The sequence below is a fragment of the Abramis brama genome, assembly GCF_963993115.1.
Source record: "Abramis brama genome assembly, chromosome: 16".
Classification (NCBI taxonomy): domain Eukaryota; kingdom Metazoa; phylum Chordata; class Actinopteri; order Cypriniformes; family Leuciscidae; genus Abramis; species Abramis brama.
Genome location: NC_139978.1, coordinates 4,268,812 through 4,294,983, shown reverse-complemented (window position 1 = coordinate 4,294,983; position 26,172 = coordinate 4,268,812). Strand labels below are relative to the sequence as shown.

General features: G+C 41.9%; 1 protein-coding gene across 1 annotated transcript; it reads right to left on the bottom strand.

The window, feature by feature from the left end:
* Nucleotides 1-11,090: 11,090 nt before the first annotated feature.
* Nucleotides 11,091-19,102, bottom strand: LOC311066123 (tumor necrosis factor receptor superfamily member 5-like). Its single transcript, XM_084087131.1, has 8 exons — nt 19,076-19,102; nt 18,122-18,418; nt 17,668-17,791; nt 17,349-17,504; nt 17,105-17,192; nt 16,849-17,033; nt 16,458-16,494; nt 11,091-12,406 (listed from the first exon to the last, which is right to left on the bottom strand). The coding sequence occupies exons 2-6, from the start codon at nt 18,149-18,151 to the stop codon at nt 16,862-16,864; spliced, it is 570 nt and encodes a 189-aa protein (XP_083943257.1). The 5' UTR covers nt 18,152-18,418; nt 19,076-19,102; the 3' UTR covers nt 11,091-12,406; nt 16,458-16,494; nt 16,849-16,861.
* Between the last annotated feature and the right edge of the window lie 7,070 nt (nt 19,103-26,172).

The following is a 26,172-nucleotide window of genomic DNA, read 5'->3' as shown; positions in this document are numbered from 1 at the left end:
CAGAAAACTTTATAATATTCTGATTTATTATCAAATGGTGCTTAATATTTATTTTATAACCTGTGATACTTTTTTCAGGATTTTTGATTATTAAAAAGTTGTTTTAAAAAGTCTTCACTATCACTTTTTATCTATTTAACACATCCTTTCTGAATATTCCTGTTTTTTCTGTATTTTTGATCAAATAAATGCAGGCTTGTAGAGCATAATAATAAACTTCTTTCAAAAACATTAAAAATAGTAATGGGTCCAGACTTTTACCGGTACTGTATGTACATATTAATCAAACTTTATCTAAGGTAATCTCTTTTTTGTTTAATGAAGATGTTATTGTTGTTATTTTGCTGTTTTATTCAATTTATTCACAGTTCCAGAATCCCACTTCAGTAGATGAGCATAAGTGCTTTATATTGAATTTGCATTGCTACCTTAAATATGCTATACACAAATCAAGTAGAAGAGAAAGACACGATCGCTACTGAGCAGAAAAAAATATATAAACTGATATTATTGGCGTAATGTCAGGGTATAATCTAATCAGCAGCAGAATTTAGAAGATAGACCCATAGATATGAGATCCTTTATTTGAAACATTTAAAAATGTTGTAGTGTGTTGTGTTGGCTTTTTAACTTAGAATACAAACGTCTTGTCTTTTAATTTTGTAGCTTTTTTACTAGTCAGCTCCGGACGCGATGTTATTCATTGTAAGCACAAATTCAAAGCGTCGCGTCTGGGCACGTTAATGACGCTCGCGCTCTTTTAAACTCGTAATAAAGCGGTGAATGATTTTTCCAGAAATGACGCTGATCTACAGTACAAGTTTATATTTAGAATACATTGCAATCACTCCAAAATAGATGACGACAACTCACACACCTGCATTATGAGCTGTGCTTCTTTGTGTGCTTATTAGGCTTTTGCCTCGCAGCACCTGATGGATGCGTTCGTTACACATACTTTCAGAAGCCGACACCCGCTTTGTAACGGACACATTAATTGGTTTAACTGCAGTAATGTAACAGTCTATGGTTAAGATAAACATCGTCACTATTTTTAGTTAATTAATAAATATTGAAATAAATTGTAGATAGGACTTTTTTTTTTTTTTTTTGTCCCTCTGTCTGGGCCCCATCCCGCCAATCGGGCCCTAGGCACGTGCCTAGTTTGCCTTTGCGTTAATCCGGCTCTGCACGTGGAAGGACCTGTTGTCCCAGACCCAGGGCGCAATTTGGCACCCGTACCCCGAGCTGTGGGCCCTACATGTGTGGGCGATCAACTATCACCATTTCACCTCCCGGAGGGAGTGATGAACATGATCACAGAGGCTAGAGCTCCGTCTACTAGACGGCTCTATGCGTCCAAATGGTCAGTGTTCGCTGAATGGTGTTCAGCTCATGACTTAAACCCGCTAGATGGTGAGGTAACGGTGGTGCTTTTTTTCCTACAAGAGCTGTTGGATAGCGGGAGAACCCCATCTATGCTCAAAGTGTATGTGGCGGCCATAGTGGGCTTATGCAGTTTAAGGTGGTCATACTGCCTTAACTGTATATGTGTATGCACCTATCTCATAACACCGAGTCGTCCCGCCCTATTCTGCCGTTGAATTACTTCACTTATACATGAGCCCCGGGCTACTGCCCTTGGGACATTAGTGTTGGAAACTCAGCCCGCACGGCGCTTTACATAGGGTTCCCGTAGCAGAAGCTAAACTTACGCAACACGAGAGCACTCTCATAAGAGAACGACACTCGGTTACTAACGTAACCTCGGTTCTCTCTAGAGAGGGAACGAGTGTTGCGTAGCCTGCCGTGCTTGTGCTGCACTGTGGTTTCGCTTCCAGTCGACTGAAATCACTTGTGCAACCTGGGTGAAGGGTTTTTATAGGCTGAAGCCACACTCCTTTTGGCGGGCCATGACGACAGCGCGAGGCGAGCCTCTCATTGGCGCTGACATCATGTCTGACGCACTGATAGGTTGCAGCAGTTGCCGCAGAGCAGCCAATAGGCGTGCAAGCTGCCTCGCCTAGGTCTGCCTGCTGCAGCAAATGCGTTTTACATTCTAAAAATTAAGGATCATTTTTTGCTTCAGTATTCTCGAGAAAAGGAGTTTTCCCGTAGCGTAAGCTAAACTTGCGCAACACTCGTTCCCTCTCTAGAGAGAACCGAGGTTACGTTAGTGTATGAGCCGGTGTATGAATGAGTGAGTGAATGTGAGGCTATATGTAAAGCGCTTTGGTGGGCAAAGGTCTGTGAAAGCGCTATATAAATGCAGTCCATTTACCAGTAACCGAGTGTCGTTTTAGCATTCTGGAGATCTACATGCTGGAGAGACTGTCTAAGCAAAGATAAGCGGTTACAACAGCACTGTGTCTTCTTGGGAGAAACACCTTGTGCTTGAATGATATTAGATCATACGGGTATATTCAGCCTGCAGTTTTATGAGTACTGTGAACTCAGACATACTTCTTTTGTCACATACTGTTTTTCACCTACTAGATAGTAGGGAAGTGTGTGATTTGAGACACAGCCCATGTCCCTTTCAGGCAAATTTCACTTGACGGCCATCTTTGAAATGCCTCTCCATAGCTGTGTCCCAATGTTGAAGGCTGCATCCTTCGAAGGACGCAGACTTCAAGGATGCAGCCTATGCGTCCTCTGAAGGACGCACCATGTAGCCTTCCTAGGATTTCCTAATTGTGCAACCAGGTGTTCCCGATCACCGCTCCTGGCGCCAAGCAACGGTGCGAGAGGACAGCTGCTATCCTGATCATTCATTTTGATAACTGAGTAAACAGCTATGGAGCCAGAATTGGCTATTGTCATTTTTATGTTTTATATTTTACTGGAGGTCATGGTGTGCCCCGGCGCTGCCGGATCATGTATTTTCGGTTTAGCCCTGTTTGAATACAAAACCCAATTTAATATAAAAAGTCCAGTATTTCTCGCGCTCGTCATCTGCAGCTGTCACGGTTGCCAGGCGACAAGAACAATCCTTCGTAGGCTAGACCGGTCCGAGCGCTTCAGATGCGCCCTTTGATATGGGACGCTGCTGTAGTTAGCAACAATTTGTTAATATTGTGACAATAAGCCTACATTTTGTTACTTTAATTTTCGGAACTGCATATTTCGTTAAGTATTCACTTACAAATGTGAAGTAACCTGAAGTACTTTTTTCCCTCACATCACAATGTGATTACATTACACTACACAAAAGTATATAGTAACAACCAGATATTACTGTATATTGAAAATATACATAAGTAAAATGCAACATAGCCTACGCAGTAATGCAGTAGTAGCCTAATATAAATGCAGTAGTTATTAAAAGTACTTTTTTCAGAAAGCCGTCGATTGAATCAGCCCTGCAAACCTGTTGGTAGACAACTTAGTGGATAGTGGAAATATGCACTTTAACACTCTGGAGACCATCCCAGATGATGTCCCACCAGCAGGAGGCCTTACCAGGGGCAGCCCATCCCGGTCCAGCAGCTCAGCTCAATAGACTCTACATCATTTTTTTCTTATTTTATGTATTGTAAAATTAAATGTTTATGTTGATTTTGATATGTTTAACGTATTTTGTAAATAGTTGGAAAAAGTACTTTAATGTAGCCTAAAGAACAAATGATTTTCATTTACCAATTTTATTTGAAAAAATAAAAAGGTATAGAATTTGTTTCATGCAGAAAGAATTACTGTCATTACAAAAATAAACAATGTCCAGAACAATTCATTCTCTTTTATTTACACAATTAAAGTTGCATAAAAATAAATGTACATAATTTTTCTTTTAAAAAATAAAAGTGAAAAAAGTTAAACAAGAATATGTAGAAAATATATATATTTTTCAATCATTCTCTCAAGAAGAGAAAACAGCCCGTCCATCCTCTCCCTTCTTTCCTGTGCACTCCTCGCCTTTGCCTCCCTCTGTAGTTGCATTTCTTCTCTGATCAAGTCCAAAAACTCGTCCTGTCTCGCCGCCTTTGTGCTGGTGCTGCTGCCCCTGGCTCCTCCTCACCGTGTATATACATGCATGTGTGTGTATTTATATATACAAATTTAATTATACACAGTACACACACATATATTATTTTAACACAAACTTAAGAAATCATATTTCTGTATACTAAAATTTGGTTAAAACCACATAGCTTGCATGACAGCACTACAAAAACACATAAAAGTGAAACCCCATTGCCTTATCTACTGCTTTTCTTATTGTTTTGGGCTTTATTGGGTGAGTGATATTTCTTATAATACACAAGTGCAAATATTACAAATAGGTCGTTAAACTAATAACGTTATTACCACAAGTTTTGCCTAAAACTACCTGATAAATGAAGCCACGCAATGGTGACGAAGGAGTTAAGAAGAAGTTTATAAGAAAATTTAACTCTGGTTTCGCTAGCTATTTGAGTAAATGAAAACATAATACTTACATTTAAATGTGAATTTGCTGTCCACCACCGATCTCTAGTCTCGGCCGCCTTTAAAAATAAATAAATAAATGCTGTCGTCAACGGCGCGCAATGACTTATGGGGTAGAATAGGCCGCTAAGTGTCCATTTATGTATCCTTCTTTTCACGGGGAAACGAAGGGTGCATTTGGCGTCGCTTTTGAATCAGGGAAGCCTTCGTCGCGGCGCGATGACGCCAACCGGCCTTCGAATACGGCCTTTGAAGGATGGAGAATTGAATTGGGACAGCCTTCATCGAGCCGCGGTGACGCAATCGGCCTTCAAATGCGACCTTCCAAGGATGCAGCCTTTGAATTGGGACGTCCTTCGTCGCGCCGCGGTGACGCAATCGGCCTTCAAATACGGCCATCCGGCCTTCAAATACGGCCTTCGAAGGACGCAGCCTTCACTTTGGGACACAGCTCATGTTTCAGTCATGCAAGCTCGAATCTCTTTGAATGGGGAAACTCCAAAGCTGTTCACCAAGCTTACGATTAATGACATCTGACAACAACTGTGAGCATAAATGTGAGCTTCTCAACCAGAACTTATAAGGGCAGCTGCAGTGACGCAGTGACTTCACAAATCTGCGATTGGCTCTTTTATTTAGAAGGCGGGACTTATTCCGGCATTTTGCGCATTGCACTTTCTCCCATTCATATAGTAATATAAGTGCACTGTATAGCCTATAAAGTCTTTTGGTCATTTCCCTGCTGACAAAAACAGCTAAAACCAGCATGTGCACCAAATGGAGCACAATAATTGACTAATATACATTTTGCTAAAATATTTGTTGTTGGACATTAAATGTTCCTTATGTAGAATTTTTTTTTGTTTTGTTTTTTTGATAGCAGTACCTGTAAAGGGACTATTGTAAGTGGGGTAAATCAAATCTAGGCCATAGACATTAGCCACCATCCAGCCATCATTAGAATTTTGTTTTTTAACTTTTTGTTTTGGCTCTGTATATTTCTATGGTATCACATCGAAGAGTAATTAGATGGGGAAGTGGATTAACTTACTGTAGAGTTTACTAAAGTTATCATGAGCATTGTTATGTTTGAAGTGGATGTCATAAATGTCAGTAGACCAGGAAGATTTTAAAACAAGTGGTTCATTAATAAATCTGTAAGATCTTGCCTTCATGCAGAAGGGAATCCAATCAGATTACTGCATCACTGAAAAGGGGCGGAGCTACAGATCATATAGACCTTATTACTAATCCCAGGTTAGTTAATGTGTGTTCCTCTCACCATTTCACCTCCCGGAGGGAGTGATGAACATGATCACAGAGGCTAGAGCTCCGTCTACTAGACGGCTCTATGCGTCCAAATGGTCAGTGTTCGCTGAATGGTGTTCAGCTCATGACTTAAACCCGCTAGATGGTGAGGTAACGGTGGTGCTTTTTTTCCTACAAGAGCTGTTGGATAGCGGGAGAACCCCATCTATGCTCAAAGTGTATGTGGCGGCCATAGTGGGCTTATGCAGTTTAAGGTGGTCATACTGCCTTAACTGTATATGTGTATGCACCTATCTCATAACACCGAGTCGTCCCGCCCTATTCTGCCGTTGAATTACTTCACTTATACATGAGCCCCGGGCTACTGCCCTTGGGACATTAGTGTTGGAAACTCAGCCCGCACGGCGCTTTACATAGGGTTCCCGTAGCAGAAGCTAAACTTACGCAACACGAGAGCACTCTCATAAGAGAACGACACTCGGTTACTAACGTAACCTCGGTTCTCTCTAGAGAGGGAACGAGTGTTGCGTAGCCTGCCGTGCTTGTGCTGCACTGTGGTTTCGCTTCCAGTCGACTGAAATCACTTGTGCAACCTGGGTGAAGGGTTTTTATAGGCTGAAGCCACACTCCTTTTGGCGGGCCATGACGACAGCGCGAGGCGAGCCTCTCATTGGCGCTGACATCATGTCTGACGCACTGATAGGTTGCAGCAGTTGCCGCAGAGCAGCCAATAGGCGTGCAAGCTGCCTCGCCTAGGTCTGCCTGCTGCAGCAAATGCGTTTTACATTCTAAAAATTAAGGATCATTTTTTGCTTCAGTATTCTCGAGAAAAGGAGTTTTCCCGTAGCGTAAGCTAAACTTGCGCAACACTCGTTCCCTCTCTAGAGAGAACCGAGGTTACGTTAGTGTATGAGCCGGTGTATGAATGAGTGAGTGAATGTGAGGCTATATGTAAAGCGCTTTGGTGGGCAAAGGTCTGTGAAAGCGCTATATAAATGCAGTCCATTTACCAGTAACCGAGTGTCGTTTTAGCATTCTGGAGATCTACATGCTGGAGAGACTGTCTAAGCAAAGATAAGCGGTTACAACAGCACTGTGTCTTCTTGGGAGAAACACCTTGTGCTTGAATGATATTAGATCATACGGGTATATTCAGCCTGCAGTTTTATGAGTACTGTGAACTCAGACATACTTCTTTTGTCACATACTGTTTTTCACCTACTAGATAGTAGGGAAGTGTGTGATTTGAGACACAGCCCATGTCCCTTTCAGGCAAATTTCACTTGACGGCCATCTTTGAAATGCCTCTCCATAGCTGTGTCCCAATGTTGAAGGCTGCATCCTTCGAAGGACGCAGACTTCAAGGATGCAGCCTATGCGTCCTCTGAAGGACGCACCATGTAGCCTTCCTAGGATTTCCTAATTGTGCAACCAGGTGTTCCCGATCACCGCTCCTGGCGCCAAGCAACGGTGCGAGAGGACAGCTGCTATCCTGATCATTCATTTTGATAACTGAGTAAACAGCTATGGAGCCAGAATTGGCTATTGTCATTTTTATGTTTTATATTTTACTGGAGGTCATGGTGTGCCCCGGCGCTGCCGGATCATGTATTTTCGGTTTAGCCCTGTTTGAATACAAAACCCAATTTAATATAAAAAGTCCAGTATTTCTCGCGCTCGTCATCTGCAGCTGTCACGGTTGCCAGGCGACAAGAACAATCCTTCGTAGGCTAGACCGGTCCGAGCGCTTCAGATGCGCCCTTTGATATGGGACGCTGCTGTAGTTAGCAACAATTTGTTAATATTGTGACAATAAGCCTACATTTTGTTACTTTAATTTTCGGAACTGCATATTTCGTTAAGTATTCACTTACAAATGTGAAGTAACCTGAAGTACTTTTTTCCCTCACATCACAATGTGATTACATTACACTACACAAAAGTATATAGTAACAACCAGATATTACTGTATATTGAAAATATACATAAGTAAAATGCAACATAGCCTACGCAGTAATGCAGTAGTAGCCTAATATAAATGCAGTAGTTATTAAAAGTACTTTTTTCAGAAAGCCGTCGATTGAATCAGCCCTGCAAACCTGTTGGTAGACAACTTAGTGGATAGTGGAAATATGCACTTTAACACTCTGGAGACCATCCCAGATGATGTCCCACCAGCAGGAGGCCTTACCAGGGGCAGCCCATCCCGGTCCAGCAGCTCAGCTCAATAGACTCTACATCATTTTTTTCTTATTTTATGTATTGTAAAATTAAATGTTTATGTTGATTTTGATATGTTTAACGTATTTTGTAAATAGTTGGAAAAAGTACTTTAATGTAGCCTAAAGAACAAATGATTTTCATTTACCAATTTTATTTGAAAAAATAAAAAGGTATAGAATTTGTTTCATGCAGAAAGAATTACTGTCATTACAAAAATAAACAATGTCCAGAACAATTCATTCTCTTTTATTTACACAATTAAAGTTGCATAAAAATAAATGTACATAATTTTTCTTTTAAAAAATAAAAGTGAAAAAAGTTAAACAAGAATATGTAGAAAATATATATATTTTTCAATCATTCTCTCAAGAAGAGAAAACAGCCCGTCCATCCTCTCCCTTCTTTCCTGTGCACTCCTCGCCTTTGCCTCCCTCTGTAGTTGCATTTCTTCTCTGATCAAGTCCAAAAACTCGTCCTGTCTCGCCGCCTTTGTGCTGGTGCTGCTGCCCCTGGCTCCTCCTCACCGTGGGCACCCACTACTGGGCTCGGCCCTGGTGTGTCCTCAGGGATTGAGGCGATGAGGACAGGGGGGTTGGTGCAATGCCTCTGTCCCAACATCTCATCCATGAGGACAAACCAGGGCCAAGTTGCAGCAGTGGGTTTCCCACTCACACCCTCTCTTGTCCCAGGACACTTGCAATCCTAAAGGCAGAGCAAATGAACCATATTGTTAACAACAACAGGACAATACATTTCAGCAAAGATGTGTGTATTACTTTTCTTTATATATATATATATATATATATATATATATATATATATATATATATATATATATATATATATATATATTAGGGCTGTGAAAAGATTAATTAAAAGTTTGTGTTTACAAAATATATGTGTGTGTACTGTGTATAATTATTTTGTATATATAAATACACACACATGCATGTATATATTTAAGAAATATTTGCATACATATACTGTATATATTTATATATAATTTATATCATATATATATATAATTTTTTTATATATAAATAACACATTTTTCTTAAATATATACATGCATGTGTGTGTATTTATATATACAAATTTAATTATACACAGTACACACACATATATTATTTTAACACAAACTTAAGAAATCATATTTCTGTATACTAAAATTTGGTTAAAACCACATAGCTTGCATGACAGCACTACAAAAACACATAAAAGTGAAACCCCATTGCCTTATCTACTGCTTTTCTTATTGTTTTGGGCTTTATTGGGTGAGTGATATTTCTTATAATACACAAGTGCAAATATTACAAATAGGTCGTTAAACTAATAACGTTATTACCACAAGTTTTGCCTAAAACTACCTGATAAATGAAGCCACGCAATGGTGACGAAGGAGTTAAGAAGAAGTTTATAAGAAAATTTAACTCTGGTTTCGCTAGCTATTTGAGTAAATGAAAACATAATACTTACATTTAAATGTGAATTTGCTGTCCACCACCGATCTCTAGTCTCGGCCGCCTTTAAAAATAAATAAATAAATGCTGTCGTCAACGGCGCGCAATGACTTATGGGGTAGAATAGGCCGCTAAGTGTCCATTTATGTATCCTTCTTTTCACGGGGAAACGAAGGGTGCATTTGGCGTCGCTTTTGAATCAGGGAAGCCTTCGTCGCGGCGCGATGACGCCAACCGGCCTTCGAATACGGCCTTCGAAGGATGGAGAATTGAATTGGGACAGCCTTCATCGAGCCGCGGTGACGCAATCGGCCTTCAAATGCGACCTTCCAAGGATGCAGCCTTTAAATTGGGACGTCCTTCGTCGCGCCGCGGTGACGCAATCGGCCTTCAAATACGGCCATCCGGCCTTCAAATACGGCCTTCGAAGGACGCAGCCTTCACTTTGGGACACAGCTCATGTTTCAGTCATGCAAGCTCGAATCTCTTTGAATGGGGAAACTCCAAAGCTGTTCACCAAGCTTACGATTAATGACATCTGACAACAACTGTGAGCATAAATGTGAGCTTCTCAACCAGAACTTATAAGGGCAGCTGCAGTGACGCAGTGACTTCACAAATCTGCGATTGGCTCTTTTATTTAGAAGGCGGGACTTATTCCGGCATTTTGCGCATTGCACTTTCTCCCATTCATATAGTAATATAAGTGCACTGTATAGCCTATAAAGTCTTTTGGTCATTTCCCTGCTGACAAAAACAGCTAAAACCAGCATGTGCACCAAATGGAGCACAATAATTGACTAATATATACATTTTGCTAAAATATTTGTTGTTGGACATTAAATGTTCCTTATGTAGAATTTTTTTTTGTTTTGTTTTTTTGATAGCAGTACCTGTAAAGGGACTATTGTAAGTGGGGTAAATCAAATCTAGGCCATAGACATTAGCCACCATCCAGCCATCATTAGAATTTTGTTTTTTAACTTTTTGTTTTGGCTCTGTATATTTCTATGGTATCACATCGAAGAGTAATTAGATGGGGAAGTGGATTAACTTACTGTAGAGTTTACTAAAGTTATCATGAGCATTGTTATGTTTGAAGTGGATGTCATAAATGTCAGTAGACCAGGAAGATTTTAAAACAAGTGGTTCATTAATAAATCTGTAAGATCTTGCCTTCATGCAGAAGGGAATCCAATCAGATTACTGCATCACTGAAAAGGGGCGGAGCTACAGATCATATAGACCTTATTACTAATCCCAGGTTAGTTAATGTGTGTTCCTCTCACTAGTTAACATATAGTCTGAGCTTTCGTTATTTATTTTCATTTTTTATTTAGTGATTTTAACTTAGCCTTAAAAAAATGTTACGGTCCCTGGTCTAGGTAAGGGTGTAACATAAATGACAAAACAGTACTTCTTAATTACCCCTTTTCTTTTTTTGTTTGTTTTCATAGTGTGATTCTTTTTGTTTTTAACAAAACAATTTCTTTAATAAAAAAAGTTTGGAAGCATATCTTCAGGGGTGAGCTAATGTCAAAACAATGAACACACGAAACTAACTTCCCACGTAGAACTACCTTCCATACGAATCAAACAAAAGAATCAAAACATACAATGACATATAGCCTACCCTATCTCCTCATCTAGCCAATAAACAGGAGAAAAGTGATGACCTTTTGGCCTTCAAAAAAACATATAGTAGGAGTAGGAGATCAAGACATGTAAACGACTGTATTTAGAAATATACATATACAAAATCAGTTAGTGAATCATTTATTAATTTAAACTAGGGCTGGGACGATACACACATCTTCCGATTCGATACTATCACGATACTTGGGTGCCGATACGATATGTATTGCAATTTCTTTTAAGAATTGCGATTCTACAAGTATTGCGATATATTGCAATTTTTTTAACACTAGATGATCGGGAAAAGCTAAATCATACACTTATACAGACTGTACATGATGTATAACATGAGTCATATTTACAAAAGCAAATCATCACATCTTTCTGAGTTTTATTCAGAAGCATCATACAATATTACATACAATAAATGATTCAATAACAAATACATTTTTTTACAGTCACTTGACGCCACCTACTGGCGGAACAATGTAATCGATTAATGCGTTATTTTAAGTGCAAAGCTTCTATTAAAAGCTGATTTTGATCGTTATCGTATAGACATCAGTGTTTATATTTGAACTTTAAACTTTTATCCAAGTACATCTAGGATAATTTTAATTATTGCATCACACTAATAATGATACTATGAGGTTGAAAAGACTGTTTGTGAAGCTGTTTCATGATGACACAGCTTTGAATGTTGCTATATGATTTTGTCAAAGTTTAATTGATAGACGAATTGGAAGAAGATCATGTGGGTGTTTGAATCGAGATCACAGTCTTTTAAAGATTAATCGTGCAGCTCTACTGTATTATATATATATATATATATATATATATGAGTAGTGCAAGGGCTTTTCAGTGCTTTCAGTCTCACGTCTCCTCCATGCGTCCACTTAATAGGGATATTACACTCAACACTCATAGATGACGACACATTTCATCCTCTGTTGGAACAAAAGTGGCTAACTTCTGTCAACCTCGTCTATAAGCAAGGACAAAAATAAAGCAATTTAATTTGAATTAATATCGATTCTAGAATAATAATAATAAAAAAAAGATTTTATAATCATAAAAAAAATACTTGTTTGCAAACAAATGATTATGACATTTAGAAAAATGTAGCATTGGTGATGTTGATTCAGAGTTTGCATCATCTGAAGTCTTCACAGGAGTTGGCGTTCTCTCTTCATTGGTGTTGGGCAAAGGAGAGAGACGCAACTATTTCTGCGACTGGGGGAATAGTCTGCATTTGTTCTGAAGTATGTGCAATGGCATGGCACCGGTCCTGATGTGGAGACAATTCTGAGTAGTCTGGAAACTGTAGCTATTCCTAGTCGTTTATGGGTTGTTCCAATCCGAAATGATCAGTATTTTTCGGTCATCAACAACTGAAAACACAGTGAATGAAAGCATTACTTTTCAACTTGCACAGGCACAAAGAATGTTTTGCATTGCTTTGTCACAGTGAAAAACCGGGGAAGACCAACATATTGTTAAATAAATCACAATTAAAATCTAATATTATGTCACTGAAGTTTCTCATCATGTACATGAGCTGATTAACTGTGTTGTATGTCAATATGAATTATGTCTCGGTTACGTATGTAACCCTCGTTCCCTGAGTAGGGAACGGAGACGTTACGTCGGATGACGACAAATGGGGTTTCGCTTAGAAAGCCTATCATCTTTGAGTATATAAAACGAGCCAATGGCAATGAAATGCCATGGGTCTGCGGAATTTGCATAGCGTAACTCCGCCCTACCCTGGGGGTATATAAGGAAGTGCGCTAGCAACATGCAGATATGTCTTCGCTGAGGAGCCGAGACTGAACTCAGGCGTTCCAGCGGTACAGCGGAAGTGGCAGGGAGACGTAACGTAACCGAGGGTTACATACGTAACCGAGACGTTCCCTTTCGTAGTCATTCCGAGTTACGTCGGATGACGACGAATGGGGTTCCCAGTGTAATCACGCCACCTCTCGACTGTCTTCCAGTGCCCTGCGTAAGTCTGAGCTCCCTGTCGTGAGACTGGCACGGACGAAGGACTCCTACTTAACACAGGAATACCAAGGTACACTGGGAAGCATATCTCAGTGGAAATATGCAATTATGCCAAGCCCGAAGGGGGGGACTTGGAATACACATATGACCACGAGGGGCTGCATATGGAGTATCACTGGGGTGTCCAGCCGCAGGTGGAATATTTCAACCCCAGGGGTGGCAAGGTGGCTTGCCGAGGGAAAGACACATGCTCAGAGAGGCTTACAGTGGAAATACAGATGTGGGGGTCGCCCAGGGGGGGAACCATGCACATGGAGGCACCTAGCCAAGCGCGAAAGCTGCCAGTGGCATAATTCTGGCATTGACGTCGTCAGTGCTGGAGGAGCCTCAGGGCTTATTAGGCTCACCTGAGGAAAATATCGCACGTATCCCGTCCGTGGAGAGGAATGGCGAGCAAGCGAAGACACCTGAGCAGAATCTAGTACCGGCTAGTTGAAGCGAGTACATGAGAAGAAACTGGCTCCACTCGGAGATTGTAGAATCTTGCAAATGTGTTAGGTGTCGCCCAGCCTGCAGCTCTGCAGATGTCTGTTAGCGAGGCGCCATGCACTAGAGCCCAAGAGGATGCCACACTCCGAGTGGAGTGGGCCGTCACACCAAGGGGGCATGGTCGACCTTGCTGCTGGTAAGCCAAAGCAATGGCGTCCACTATCCAGTGAGACAACCTTTGCTTGGAGAGAGCCTTTCCCTTCAGCTTCCCACCATGACAGACAAAGAGCTGGTCTGAGGTCCTGAAACACTGCGTTGTCAACGTAAGCACGGAGGGCGCGTACTGGACAGAGCAGTGCCAAGGCTGGGTCTGCCTCCTCCAAGGGCAGCGCTTGCAGGTTCACCACCTGGTCTCGAAAGGGTGTGGTGGGAACCTTGGGCACATATCCAGGCCGGGGTCTCAGGATCACGTGAGAGTTAGCCGGTCCGAATTCCAGGCACGCTTCATCAACCGAAAATGCCTGCAGGTCCCCTACCCTCTTGATGGAGGCCAATGCAACCAGGAGCGCTGTCTTCATTGACAGGAACTTAAGCTCCAATGATTGCAGAGGCTCAAAGGGAGCACTCTGCAGGGCAGTTAAAACCACTGAGAGGTCCCAAGAGGGTACGAGGGGAGTACAAGGAGGATTCAGTCTCCTCGCTCCCCTCAGGAACCTGACGATCAGGTCGTGCTTTCCCAAGGACTTACTATCAACTGCGTTGTGATGTGCGGCAATGGCGGCAACATACACTTTCAGGGTGGAGGGAGACAGTCTTCGCTCCAACCCTTCTTGCAGGAAGGAAAGCACGACACTGATGGGGCATTTCGTGGGTTCTAGATGTTTAGAAGAACAATGCTCTAGCGGAAGTGATGGTAGCCACCACCGCTGGTGGTAGGGTTCTCAAACCTACCTCGTCCCGTCCAGGAGCCACACGTGGAGGTTCCAAAGATCGGGACGAGGGTGCCATAAGGTGCCCCGTCCCTGAGAAAGCAGGTCCTTCCTCAGAGGAATTGGCCAGGGAGGTGCTGTCGCGAGGAGTACTAGTTCTGGGAACCAGGTGCGGTTGTGCCAATACGGGGCAACCAATATTACCTGCTCCTCGTCCTCCCTGATCTTGCGCAAAGTCTGCGCAAGAAGGCTCACTGGGGGAAACGCATACTTGCGGAGGCCCCGCGGCCAGCTGTGCGCCAGTGCATCTGTGCCGATCGCACCCTCCGCTCTCATGACAGGGGCATTGCCACCGACCATAGTGAAGCGAACTCCCCTGAAGCGGGGAGGAGACCGCGCGAACTGAATCGCGTAGCCGAGCCTGATGGTCCTCGCGACCCAGCGGGACAGACCGGGAAGCTCTAACCAGGCTCCCAGGAACTGTACCAGCGGGGTCATGCGGACCACAGACGTACCCTCGGTGGTGCAGCGAGGCGGAATGACCGGCCCAGGCGAGGGTGGCATAGCGGAAAGAGTGATGGGTCAGTCCTCCCCTCGTGCATGTCACGTAACATCTGGGCCTGGTAACCCTGCAGAGTCGCCATGGCATGCAGTGAGGAAGCCGCCAGCCCCGCAGCTCTATAGGCCTTCGCCACGAGAGTGGAGGAGAACCTACAGGCCTTGGAGGGGTGCTTAGGATCGCCACGGGAATAAGCACTCTGAGGACACAGTTGCATCGCAACAGAGCGTTCAACCTGGGGAACCCCAGTGTACCCTTTGGCGGCCGCCTGATAGAGAGGAGGCAAGGCGGAGGAGGTCGCCGAGCGATCACGGGAAGACAATGGTGCCTTCCAGAACCTCGTGACCTCCTCATGCACATCCGGGAAGAAAGGCATTGGGGTTGGGCGCCGACGGGGGTCAGCGGCCGCACCCAAAAACCAATCGTCCAACCGCGAGCGCACTGGACCAGGTGGCGGGGACCACTCTAGTCCAATGGCCGCGGCTGCCCGGGAAAGCATGGCCGTCAGCTCGGGATCAGACTCGGGCAATGCTGGGACACCCGAGGGTGGCAGCACAGCCGAATCGTCACTTCCCAAGGACTCCTGCCCACCTTGTGATGCAGTGATCGACATCACTTCTTCCTCTGGAGCGCCGAATGAGACCTGCGGCAAGTCAGTGGACTGTACTGCAGGCTCATTTGGAACACTCACGGGTTGCACAGTGCTAGAGGGGGGTGCGGAGCGTGGAATAGTCGGCGCTTTGTTCCACACCGTAACCCTCAGGTCACCCTGGCCGCCAGCCGAAGTACCAGCTCTCGTGGAGCTCGTAGATCGGGGTGCGGGTGAGGGGACTCTACCACGAAGGTCATTGAGTCTCGACCGCAACCGTGCGATGGGCATGTTCCCGCAATGGGAACATGACTCATCCACAAACGCTGCCTTAGCGTGCTCAACACCCAGACACACAAGACAGCGATTGTGCCCATCAGAGTCAGAAATGTATAGACCGCAACCAGAAGTGCACGGGCGAGGCATCTTTAAAAAGACGTGCCGCGTGCAATGCTCTTTTGTGAAAGGAGATTTCTCCGCAAGTGTCGAAGCGACCAGAGAGATGAACACACAAACTCTGGCAAATCACTGCACAGATAAGCAGGGAATGTGCACTCGCTGGAACTCGCTGTCACACCAACACTTGGAGAGAGGCTCGTCTCGAAGAGAATGAAGAGATGAACTCAGTATTGGCTGTGGAGTGAAGAATCAACTTGGCTCCGAAGCGAAAACATATCTGCATGTTGCTAGCGCACTTCCTTATATACCCCCAGGGTAGGGCGGAGTTACGCTATGCAAATTCCGCAGACCCATGGCATTTCATTGCCATTGGCTCGTTTTATATACTCGAAGATGATAGGCTTTCTAAGCGAAACCCCATTCGTCGTCATCCGACGTAACTCGGAGTGACTACGAAAGGGAACTACTCTTACCCATTCTGGCTTTTTCATTGAGATCATTTCCCGTTTCCTTTTAACAGAAAACAGATAAACATACATTTAGTTATTTAAAACAAATTAAAAGTAATTTGTTTTCTTTTTTTCTCTTTAATGTGAAAAAAGAAATCAACTTTCAATACCTGTATTCCAGTATGAACAGAAGAGAGACAAAATTATAATTTAATCAATTATTTTACTCACTGCATCACCCTCTTTTCTAATTGTAGCAAATATAGTGTATATGAATGATTGTCAAAAAGTATTCCAGCTCCATGACCATTTTTTTTTTAATTATTTGGCTGAATTTGCATAGAAATTATATGAAAAACAACTCTGTCTCAAAGCATACTACAAAAACGTTCTGAACAAATTGATTAAAGCTTACCTGACTGACGAGATCATTTCTTCTTTTGAATATGTCTGATTGTAAGGACACTTATTACTGTAATTATTACTATTACAGTAACTGTAACACTAAGAGCAATGGCTGTAACATTAGGTGGATTTCCACATTCAGTGTCAGACGACTGTGTTCCTGGATTTATTTCAGTAAGTCCCAATGCTTCACACCTGTGAATAATATCCAGGATCAGATGTAAAATGATGAACAGCACACACCAAGAGTATAAGTGAACACTTACTTTGTGTGTGGTTTACAGGATGATAAAGACCCATCTGAATATGTGTCAGCTTTACAGTCGGCACATACTGTATCTGTGGAGCCAGTGCCTGGAAAGACAAGGGACATATAGTTACATAAAGATGTTGTTTAAAATAAAATGAATAAAGGCTCTTGTTTCCTTAACTGCAACTAATGCAGCACAGATAACAATAAACAGCATTTCATGCACTGTCTATGCATCTTTATATAATGTGATCATTTACCTGCTTGTCTGATGTATTGTCCAGGTCTGCATTCAGAGTGTTGCACAGCGAGTCTACAGGTGTGTTTCTCTCTTTCAGTGCAGAAGAATCTTTCCAGTGGCTCACACACAGCATCTGACGACCGAGTGCAGGCTTTACTCACTCTTAACCCTCGCTCTAAGATAGAAATGTGTCAGCAGAAACCATATTACATTAGTTACTGATAGGAACCCATGAACCCAAATAGCTTGCATCTCTTTAGATGCTAAATCACCTCTTAAGTAAATTATAACAACTTTTTAATTTTCGGATGAACAAATTTAAAGGGGGAAACACTCACTTGAATCACACACTGTATTTAAAGCATTCTGATAAGCCGTTGGGTTCATCAATAAAAGTGTATTCAGGGCATGGAGCACAAGTTGTGCTGGTATCTTCTCTGCAGTGCCAATAAACACGGTTTCCTAAAAAGCAGCACATAAAATTTGTTATTGAATTTCAACAGAAATCACTTTGGTAATATGATGCAAAATGCACTGTCATGGTATTCTGACTCTATAATTAAGTTTTTTTTCACAAACCAAACAAATGCTTTTATGCAGAAAAAAATATATTCATTAATGCAGAATAAAGCAGATTATCATCACTGACGTAATAACGTCACAAACTTGCAGTAAAAAAAAAAACATTGATAAAGAATAAAAAAAAATTTCTGAAAGTTAGAAACTTTGAAATTATACAAATTGTGTAAAATATGTAAAGTATATGGTATAACTTTTTATTATCAGTCTTACCAGGAGCACACATTGGACAGCATTCCCCATTTATCTCATATTCAGCACGAGAACATCGACAAAAGCAAAGTTCATAGTAAAGTGGAACAATAACAGTAATGAGAAGAGTAATCCTTAAAGTGGTCATGCCACATGAATGTCCTCAGCCTTCACAGTAGCGGTGTCGTTTGCTGCATGGTCTGATGTCTGAAGAGTAGCTGACGGCAGGACTCAAGACAGCCATTCAAAACTCAGATCTTGTGCAGGTTGTATTTCCCACAAGCATCTTGCAGACATTTCCATTCTCTGTCAAACAAACTAAAAACAGAAAGAAAAACAAGAACAAGAAATTAATCACCTCACTGTGAACTTTATTTGTTTCTTCAAATAAAAGCACTTTTGTCTTGATAATATTTAGGAAAGAAATCTCTCATTAGTTTACTTCCATCATTTTTAACATTTTCCTTAAACATCAAAAACTTTTCCACCACAGTGTCATTTTCATTGACATTTTTAAACATTGAGGAATAAAAGAGACAAATCTTTGTTGTGCTATAGGTACAGTATTCTAAATGCAGTCTTTTTTTAAAAAATCATGTTTTTCTTCATAATAAATATGGAATAAATAATAATTCTTATTTTATTATCATGGCATTAAGTATATCACCAAATCAAGTTTTTATAAAACCACATAAGAAGCAAAAAAAGCATTTTAACAGAAATGAAACCAAGTGGGAGGAGCAGAAGGCAAAAATACTTTCACTTTAGAACGTGTGAACGAAATTTAGAAATAACAGGTATAGCACTGTAGGATCAAAGCGACTCATGAAAGATAAAGGCACACATAATTTGGTCAGTTGTCGACTGCTTTTAAAATACGGACAAGAAAAGCTTATTTTGTGCCGTGATTATTTAGGCTAGTAGTTCAAAGCTCCAGGTCAGCTGCAGATTTTCTAAAAATCTTAAAATACTTACCTTCTGATAGGCTATATATATATATATATATATATATATATATATATATATATATATATATATATATATATATAAATTCAATATATGAATATATATATATGAATCAATTTAATATATGAATCACGTGGTTATCGAAGAAGGGCCTGAGACGTGGATACCACAAAATACAAAAAATTTGTTTTATTCAAATAGTCAACAACAATCAAAAGACAACATTAAAAGACTGGTTCAACATTTATCATTCAACATTCACAAATCTGGCGAAACCAAGAAGGAGGCCGAGGCTTAACAATGGCAGGTACACTATTTTAGTGAGCACAAGGCTCCTATAGTCACTCTTACCACCCTGTGCACGGGCATCAACCTATTTTTTACAGTCTATGGCATCAACACACGCACTCCAATAAGGTCAAGCATGAACGCACAGCACTCTGACAAAACCTCCACCACCGCACGTGAGGCCCTACTAGCGGCCTGCCTTGAAGCCTCGGCTCCTGTAACGGAAGCAAAATTACCACACTGGTCTCAACATACAACAAGAACACTTAATTACAAAAAGACAAATAAAAAATACAATTAAGCAAAACAACATCCATAAAGGAATGCACTAGAAAAAATAAGTAAAATAAATATACCCATGGGCGTCGGAACCATTGTATATGGGTGGGACAAGACCCACCCACTTTTTAAAGGGATACTTCACCTCTGGGAAGATGAATGTGTATTTAAAATAGGTCATTTAAGTAGAAGAAATGTGGAGAAATTTTTGAATTTGGAGCTTTCTAGACTGAGAAAAGCCAGAAAATGTATTTTTGGCTTATGTGGATGAAAGACAACAACTCCCAGAATGCACTTGCTTCGCTGCCTTAGGAGGCCACGCCTACCGGTTAGAGAGCACAGTTGAAAACAACAAGGCTAGCCTCAGTAAGTGATGAGTTTGCCAGGGATTTAGAGACCCAAAATGTCCGGGATTCGGCTTTTGCGTTCTACAGTCGCCATTCATCATGTTTACTGTGGCGAGCAGGACGAGGCTGACGGCCGCGGGAGAACGGCGCGAGGCCGGTGGCGTCATTACTGAGACGCGCCGGGTCTCGCATCTCTCACGGAGGAGCGGAAATTTTCTTAGCAAGGGTAAAGCGCACATCAACCGATCACTTGTTTAGCGTTCATGTAAACACTACAGTCAGATTCACCAATCGGAATGAATTCAGTTAGATTGAAACGAGAGGTGTGAGATCACCGGCGCCACCAGTCCGCCCCCAGCTCGAGCCAGTCTGGGCTTCTCGTCCGCGACAGGCAGGTCTTCTGCCTCGGCTGCTCTTCGCTATGCGACTTGTAAAGGTAGCCACAAACACCTGATTCAAGCATCAGACTTCCGAAATCCTCTTCCTCTGTATCATATTGAGCACTCTCCTCCGCTATTGTCATATCTTCACATCTGTCTCCACAGCGCCTGTTAGCTTAGCTTCCAAACAAGATGGAGGATATTGCTTTCAGTTTCAGAAAGTGAAGTCCCACCCACTGATCTGTAATAGGCCTGTAGCGTGAGCGGGTCCCTCCCCCTGGAATAATGAGGAGCCAGTGTTTGTAGTCTCTACACTTTTCAATGAAATGTGACTTCCTGCTTATTATGACGCAAAATGATGATTTTTACGTCATAATAAGCAGGAAGTAAAACACTTAAATCCTTATTTCTCCCATCTCAGGGAAAAATGAATGAAAAATCCACGTTTATTATAATATATGACTGGGTTTCTAACAATACAAAGCTTAATGCAAATGGGTGAAGTGTCCCTTTAAGACCAATGATATAGGACCCACTTACTTTTACCATTTCTAATTCAGCGCATTTGTCTTTTCATAGCGCTGTCAGTCAAATCCAATTATTAGGGAATTCCCTAATAAATTAAACTCCGCTGAATCGCTACATTATATTTCTCAACGAGCCGCAACTGACGAAAGTAACCGCCCGTTGTACCTTTCCAGTCAAATATTGCGTTGCAAACATCAATAACAGCTTTAAATTGCCATTGCTGGCAGATGACCATGGTATTAGCGGGATAATCCACGGATAGCTGTGCATTTAATGCACGACTTGGAGGCAAAGAACCGCCCGACGTGAAGTGGAGTGTAGTTTACTTGTTTTAATTAAAAGGCACCAGAATAGCCTACATGAAATGGTATTTACTCCAGTAACATTTTTCTGGGGGAGGACCCACCCACTTTTTTTTTCTTCCGACGCCCATGAATATACCTAAAGCAAATTACAAACAAATTAAAAAAGACCAGTTAGAGAAAAGAAAGAAAAACCAGCGATCACGAGGACAAATGCTGGAGAGCAGGCGTCACACCAAACACACAGGTCGAACGCGCACGTGTTGATGAGAAAGCTTGTCACAGGAGAGAATCCGGATACAAAACAGCAGCGTCAAACAGCGTTTCCCCGCCAAACAGTGGCTATTCCTGTCTATTCCTCCTCCATTTCATAACCAGTCGCACACCTATGGTCGCACATCCAAGTCACGCACGATCCGTTTCACGCATGCGCGTAATTACGTAGGCTACGGGTTCTTATGGATGTATTTTGTTATTCTGTGCCGTGATGAAGATAGAAATATTATGTCGGTGCCTGTAACAGTTTTATACACTGCTGTCACGTTATTTGAGCTGTTTGAAAAACGAAACTCTATACATCCCACCACAATCTACCCCCTGCTTTTTCATCGCCGAACCGACTTAAATGGCAACCATACCCCTCAACCCCAAGGCCTGAAAATAATTTAACTACAGAGTTAAAAAACAAAGTCCGTGGAGGGTCCAGCCCTCCCGGTGCAAGGAAGGTAAGGAGTGGTATGTGACCAGCCGTTTCCCATCCTGTCCATCATCCTTAAAATTCATCTACAGAGAACAGTGGATATGCATCACCGTACTCAAATCGTTTACAGGGAACAGCACAAGATTCAAAAAGGTCATTCTTATACCTTTTTAGGAACTGGTTTGTTGGATAAATGTTATGTTTAATTTTAAAGTATATTTCATAAATTTTATTATTGATACAATATTTGTTATTATAAGTTCAAATCAATCTCCAATTCAAATTTTCGAAATGTTCATTCCAAAAGTATTTCGAGGTGTTGCAGGGCAATGAATCAGGCATCTGAAAAATGTATTATTAGGCTACATTTACTGTCTTTAATATCAACACAATTTAACAATACCTGTTTTTTAAACAGTGATAGCTTATGAGGTTCATTACTGCCTCACAAAAGTCTCAAAAAACCTACTGGTACTGCATCAAAAACAATCATTTTTGCCATCACTAATTTAGTCATCTATTGGTGCGATGACAAACCGGATGTCATCGGCTGCCTTTTACAACCGGAAGTTGGTCGTATGAATAATACTTATAATTGTGATTTTAAATGATCAATTCATATTATAATAGTTCTATACTTTTATATACTGAATATATGTATATCTTTTTTTTAATTAATAACCAGGTTTAGGAGATATAAATAATATAAAGCAAGTCATAATAAACATGTGGGCTATCAAGAGCAGAACCTGAAATTACAGTTGAGCAAAAAGTAGAGATAAAAACCAACGACACTCTCTTGATATTAGAATCACCTCTTTATTGTTTATCTTTATCAATAAGTGGACAGAAATTGATAGTAATAGTAGTTAAGTTGTATTTTTTATTATACTCTGAGAGATATTGATGCACTTAGAATAAACATTCAGCAAACTTGTGCATAATGCAATACTTATTTAGACTATAAATATAATTTAAGATCTGTCTGAATGACAAAAGAATACATTTTATGTGTACTATTTGAGTGGAACTATTAAGACAAAATATAATAAAATCACTCCAGCATCAAAGACGTGCTATGTGTGTTTACACTGAAAAACAATAGAAAAGTAGCGCGGTGGAATGGTAAAACGAAAAAACATGGATTCTGAATATTTTCAGAATGCACTTTATTTTTTAATTGCATCATTTCATGATGTAGCTATTCCGTTATTTCATGCATGATGTATTAAATTATTTTACCTTGTCTGCTGTTTTTATTTCAAAGTGTATTTCTTGAGTTTTATTTTAAGGCGTGTTTTGGTTTTTAATTTTTAATTAAGAAATTAAGTATTTCGCGACTTATATTTATTCTTACATTTTATTGTACTTTTGTTTATTGCAACGAATCAGTACGTATTTAATCATGTACATTGTATATGAATTCATTTATTGAGTTCAGTCTTTGCTTGTCAGTGATTGCAGAGCCCGTCTACGGAGAGTATTTATTATAAATGTTGTATTTACCTGTGTCAGCTGTGTTGTCGATGCCTCGAGAGAAAAGAAAGTGCAGAGCGCGAACGCACCAAAACAACGGAAGGATTGCCGTGAAGCAGCAGTTTTTTTTTTTTTTTTTTTTTTTTTGCCGTGAAGCAGCAGTAGGCTATCTCTGGTCGTACGATGTGTATGACTTCATTGACATTTTAAAAGACTTTTTAAAGCAAATAAGTGACTCTAAAAAAATCTAACACCCAGCAATGTGTAATTTCTTTGCATCTCCTTTCGAATACAACATTCAAATTACTAGACAAAAAATTATATCCTGAGAAAAGTGGATTTTGAGGGGTATAGCGCCATAGACCTCCATTCATTCTGCACTCGCCTGCGAGCGCCCCGCATGGACAGAGACATGTTACTGCAGCCAGTCCAGAAACCTACTCAAAAAAATCCTATAATCATGCCGATGAAGGGAAGATTCCCCATACGGAGGACGCTGGAGTATCTGCAGAAAGGAGAAATTGTGTTTAAGAAATCGGTGAAGATTATGACTGTCAATTATAACACACATGGAGATCTGAGTGAAGGAGCAAGGTCAGGATAACAACATCAACAACAGCTGACTCTATTAGGCAGAAAGCTCTTACTGAAAGAGTGTTAATCGTTTTCACAGTCAATATATATCGGATTAAATACTGTTTGTGTTGTGTGATGTCAGAAGAAGATTAAATATATGAGAATTGAAGGTTAAAAACACGATAGATGTTTCAAAGTCACTCATGTATGTGAAGTGTAATGTTTATGTATTTGACAGGAAGTTTGTGTTCTTCAACATTCCTCAAATCCAGTACAAAAAACCCTGGGTTCAAATATTTGCGTCTTCTTATTTCTGTAGATTTGAGAAAACGTACTCGGTTACTAACGTAACCTCGGTTCTCTCAAGAGAGAGGAACGAGTACTGCGTAGAATACGCTAGGGGAAAATCCTTTTCCACGAGAATACTGAAGCCAAAAAAATTATCCTTAATTTTGCATTAATGTAAAACACGTTGCTGCAGCATACAGGCATAGGCGAGACAGCTCGCGCGCCTATTGGCTGATCTGCTGGCAACTGCTTGAGCCTATCGAGCGAGACCTAGAGTGACGTCATACCCAATGAGGGCGCTCTGCGTCACGTCCCGCCGAAATGGGCGTGGCTTAGGTCTATAAATGTCGCTCGCGGGCTCATATCTCTGATTTTTCATAGTGAAGCAACCAGAGCGCGTGCACGCACGGCAGGATATGCAGTACTCGTTCCTCTCTCTAGAGAGAACCGAGGTTACGTTAGTAACCGAGTACGTTCTCTTACGAGAGATTCTCTCGTACTGCGTAGAATACGCTAGGGGAACCTAATGTAAAACGCCGTGTGTGCTGGGATCTGACACCACAGACTCAAGGGGCGACAGCCCGGAGTTCATATAGTGCACAATCACCGAGGGGACTCACAGGGAATCCTGGAAGAAGAGGGGTTCAGCCACTATCTTCCTCATATAGCTGCTTAGAGCAGCGCTGCTATTCACAATAGCCATATAACTCAGGACTGACAGTGTCAGTTTAAGAGATTTGGCCGTACTAGACCGACAGTAGCCTGGCTTGTAGTGCGGGAACCTCTAGGTTGAAAAACCTTATAAATGTAGACGGAGAGGCCCAGCCTGCCGCCATACAGATATCTTGCAAGGCAATCCCACTTGACCAGGCCCACGATGAAGCCATGCTTCTCGTGGAGTGCGCCCTGACACCCAATGGGCATTGCATGCCCTTGGTTGTGTAAGCTAGCGCTATCGCGTCCACTATCCATCTGGATAGGCTCTGTTTCGAAGCGGCTAGTCCCTTAGAACGCCCGCTGAATGAAACAAAGAGCTGCTCCGTCTGTCTGAAGGCAGACGAGCGAGACACATAAGCTCTTAATGCCCTGACTGGGCAGAGGAAGCTTTCGTCCTCATTTCCTTCAGTGACCGGTAGGGCAGACAGGGAAATGACCTGCGCCCTAAACGGTGTATTGAGGGATTTTGGAACATAACCGTGCTTAGGTTTGAGTATAACCCTAGAGTCATTAGGCCCAAATTCCATGCACGTCGCGCTCACTGAGAGTGCGTGTAAGTCCCCTATGCGCTTCACAGAAGCGAGAGCCAGAAGAAACGCCGTCTTGAACGACAGGTGTTTAAGATCAATCTTCTGCAAGAGCTCAAAAGGATGACCTTTCATGGCTTCCAGTACCGTAGAAAGGTCCCATATAGGGACTGTGGGAGGTCTGGGAGGATTCAGTCTCTTAGCTCCTCTAAGGAATGACTAAATCGTTCCTTCCTATAGACTGGCCAAGCGTTGTCGTAGAGAACACTGCTATGGCCGCTACATAGACTTTGAGCATGGAAGGGGACCTGCCCTTATCCAGCAGCTCCTGTAGGAAGGAGAGAACCTCCGTCACTCCGCAATTTAGGGGTGACAAGCCACGAGCTGTACACCAGCCAGAAAACACCGACCATTTGGAGGCGTAGAGGCGTCGCGTAGACGGAGCTCTGGCCTGCATGATCGTGTTTAACACTCCCTGTGGGAGGTCAGCGGGTACCCATTGATGGACCACACATGAAGGGACCACAGCTCCGGGTTTCAGGGGGAAAAGCGTAGAGAGGACGGCGAGGCCACATGTGGGTCAGCGCGTCCTTGCTTTTCGAGAAAAATTCTGGACAGTGAGCGTTTTCCTGAGACGCGAACAGGTCTACTTCCGCTCTGCCGAATTTCTTCCACAGCAGCTGTACTGTCTGTGGGTG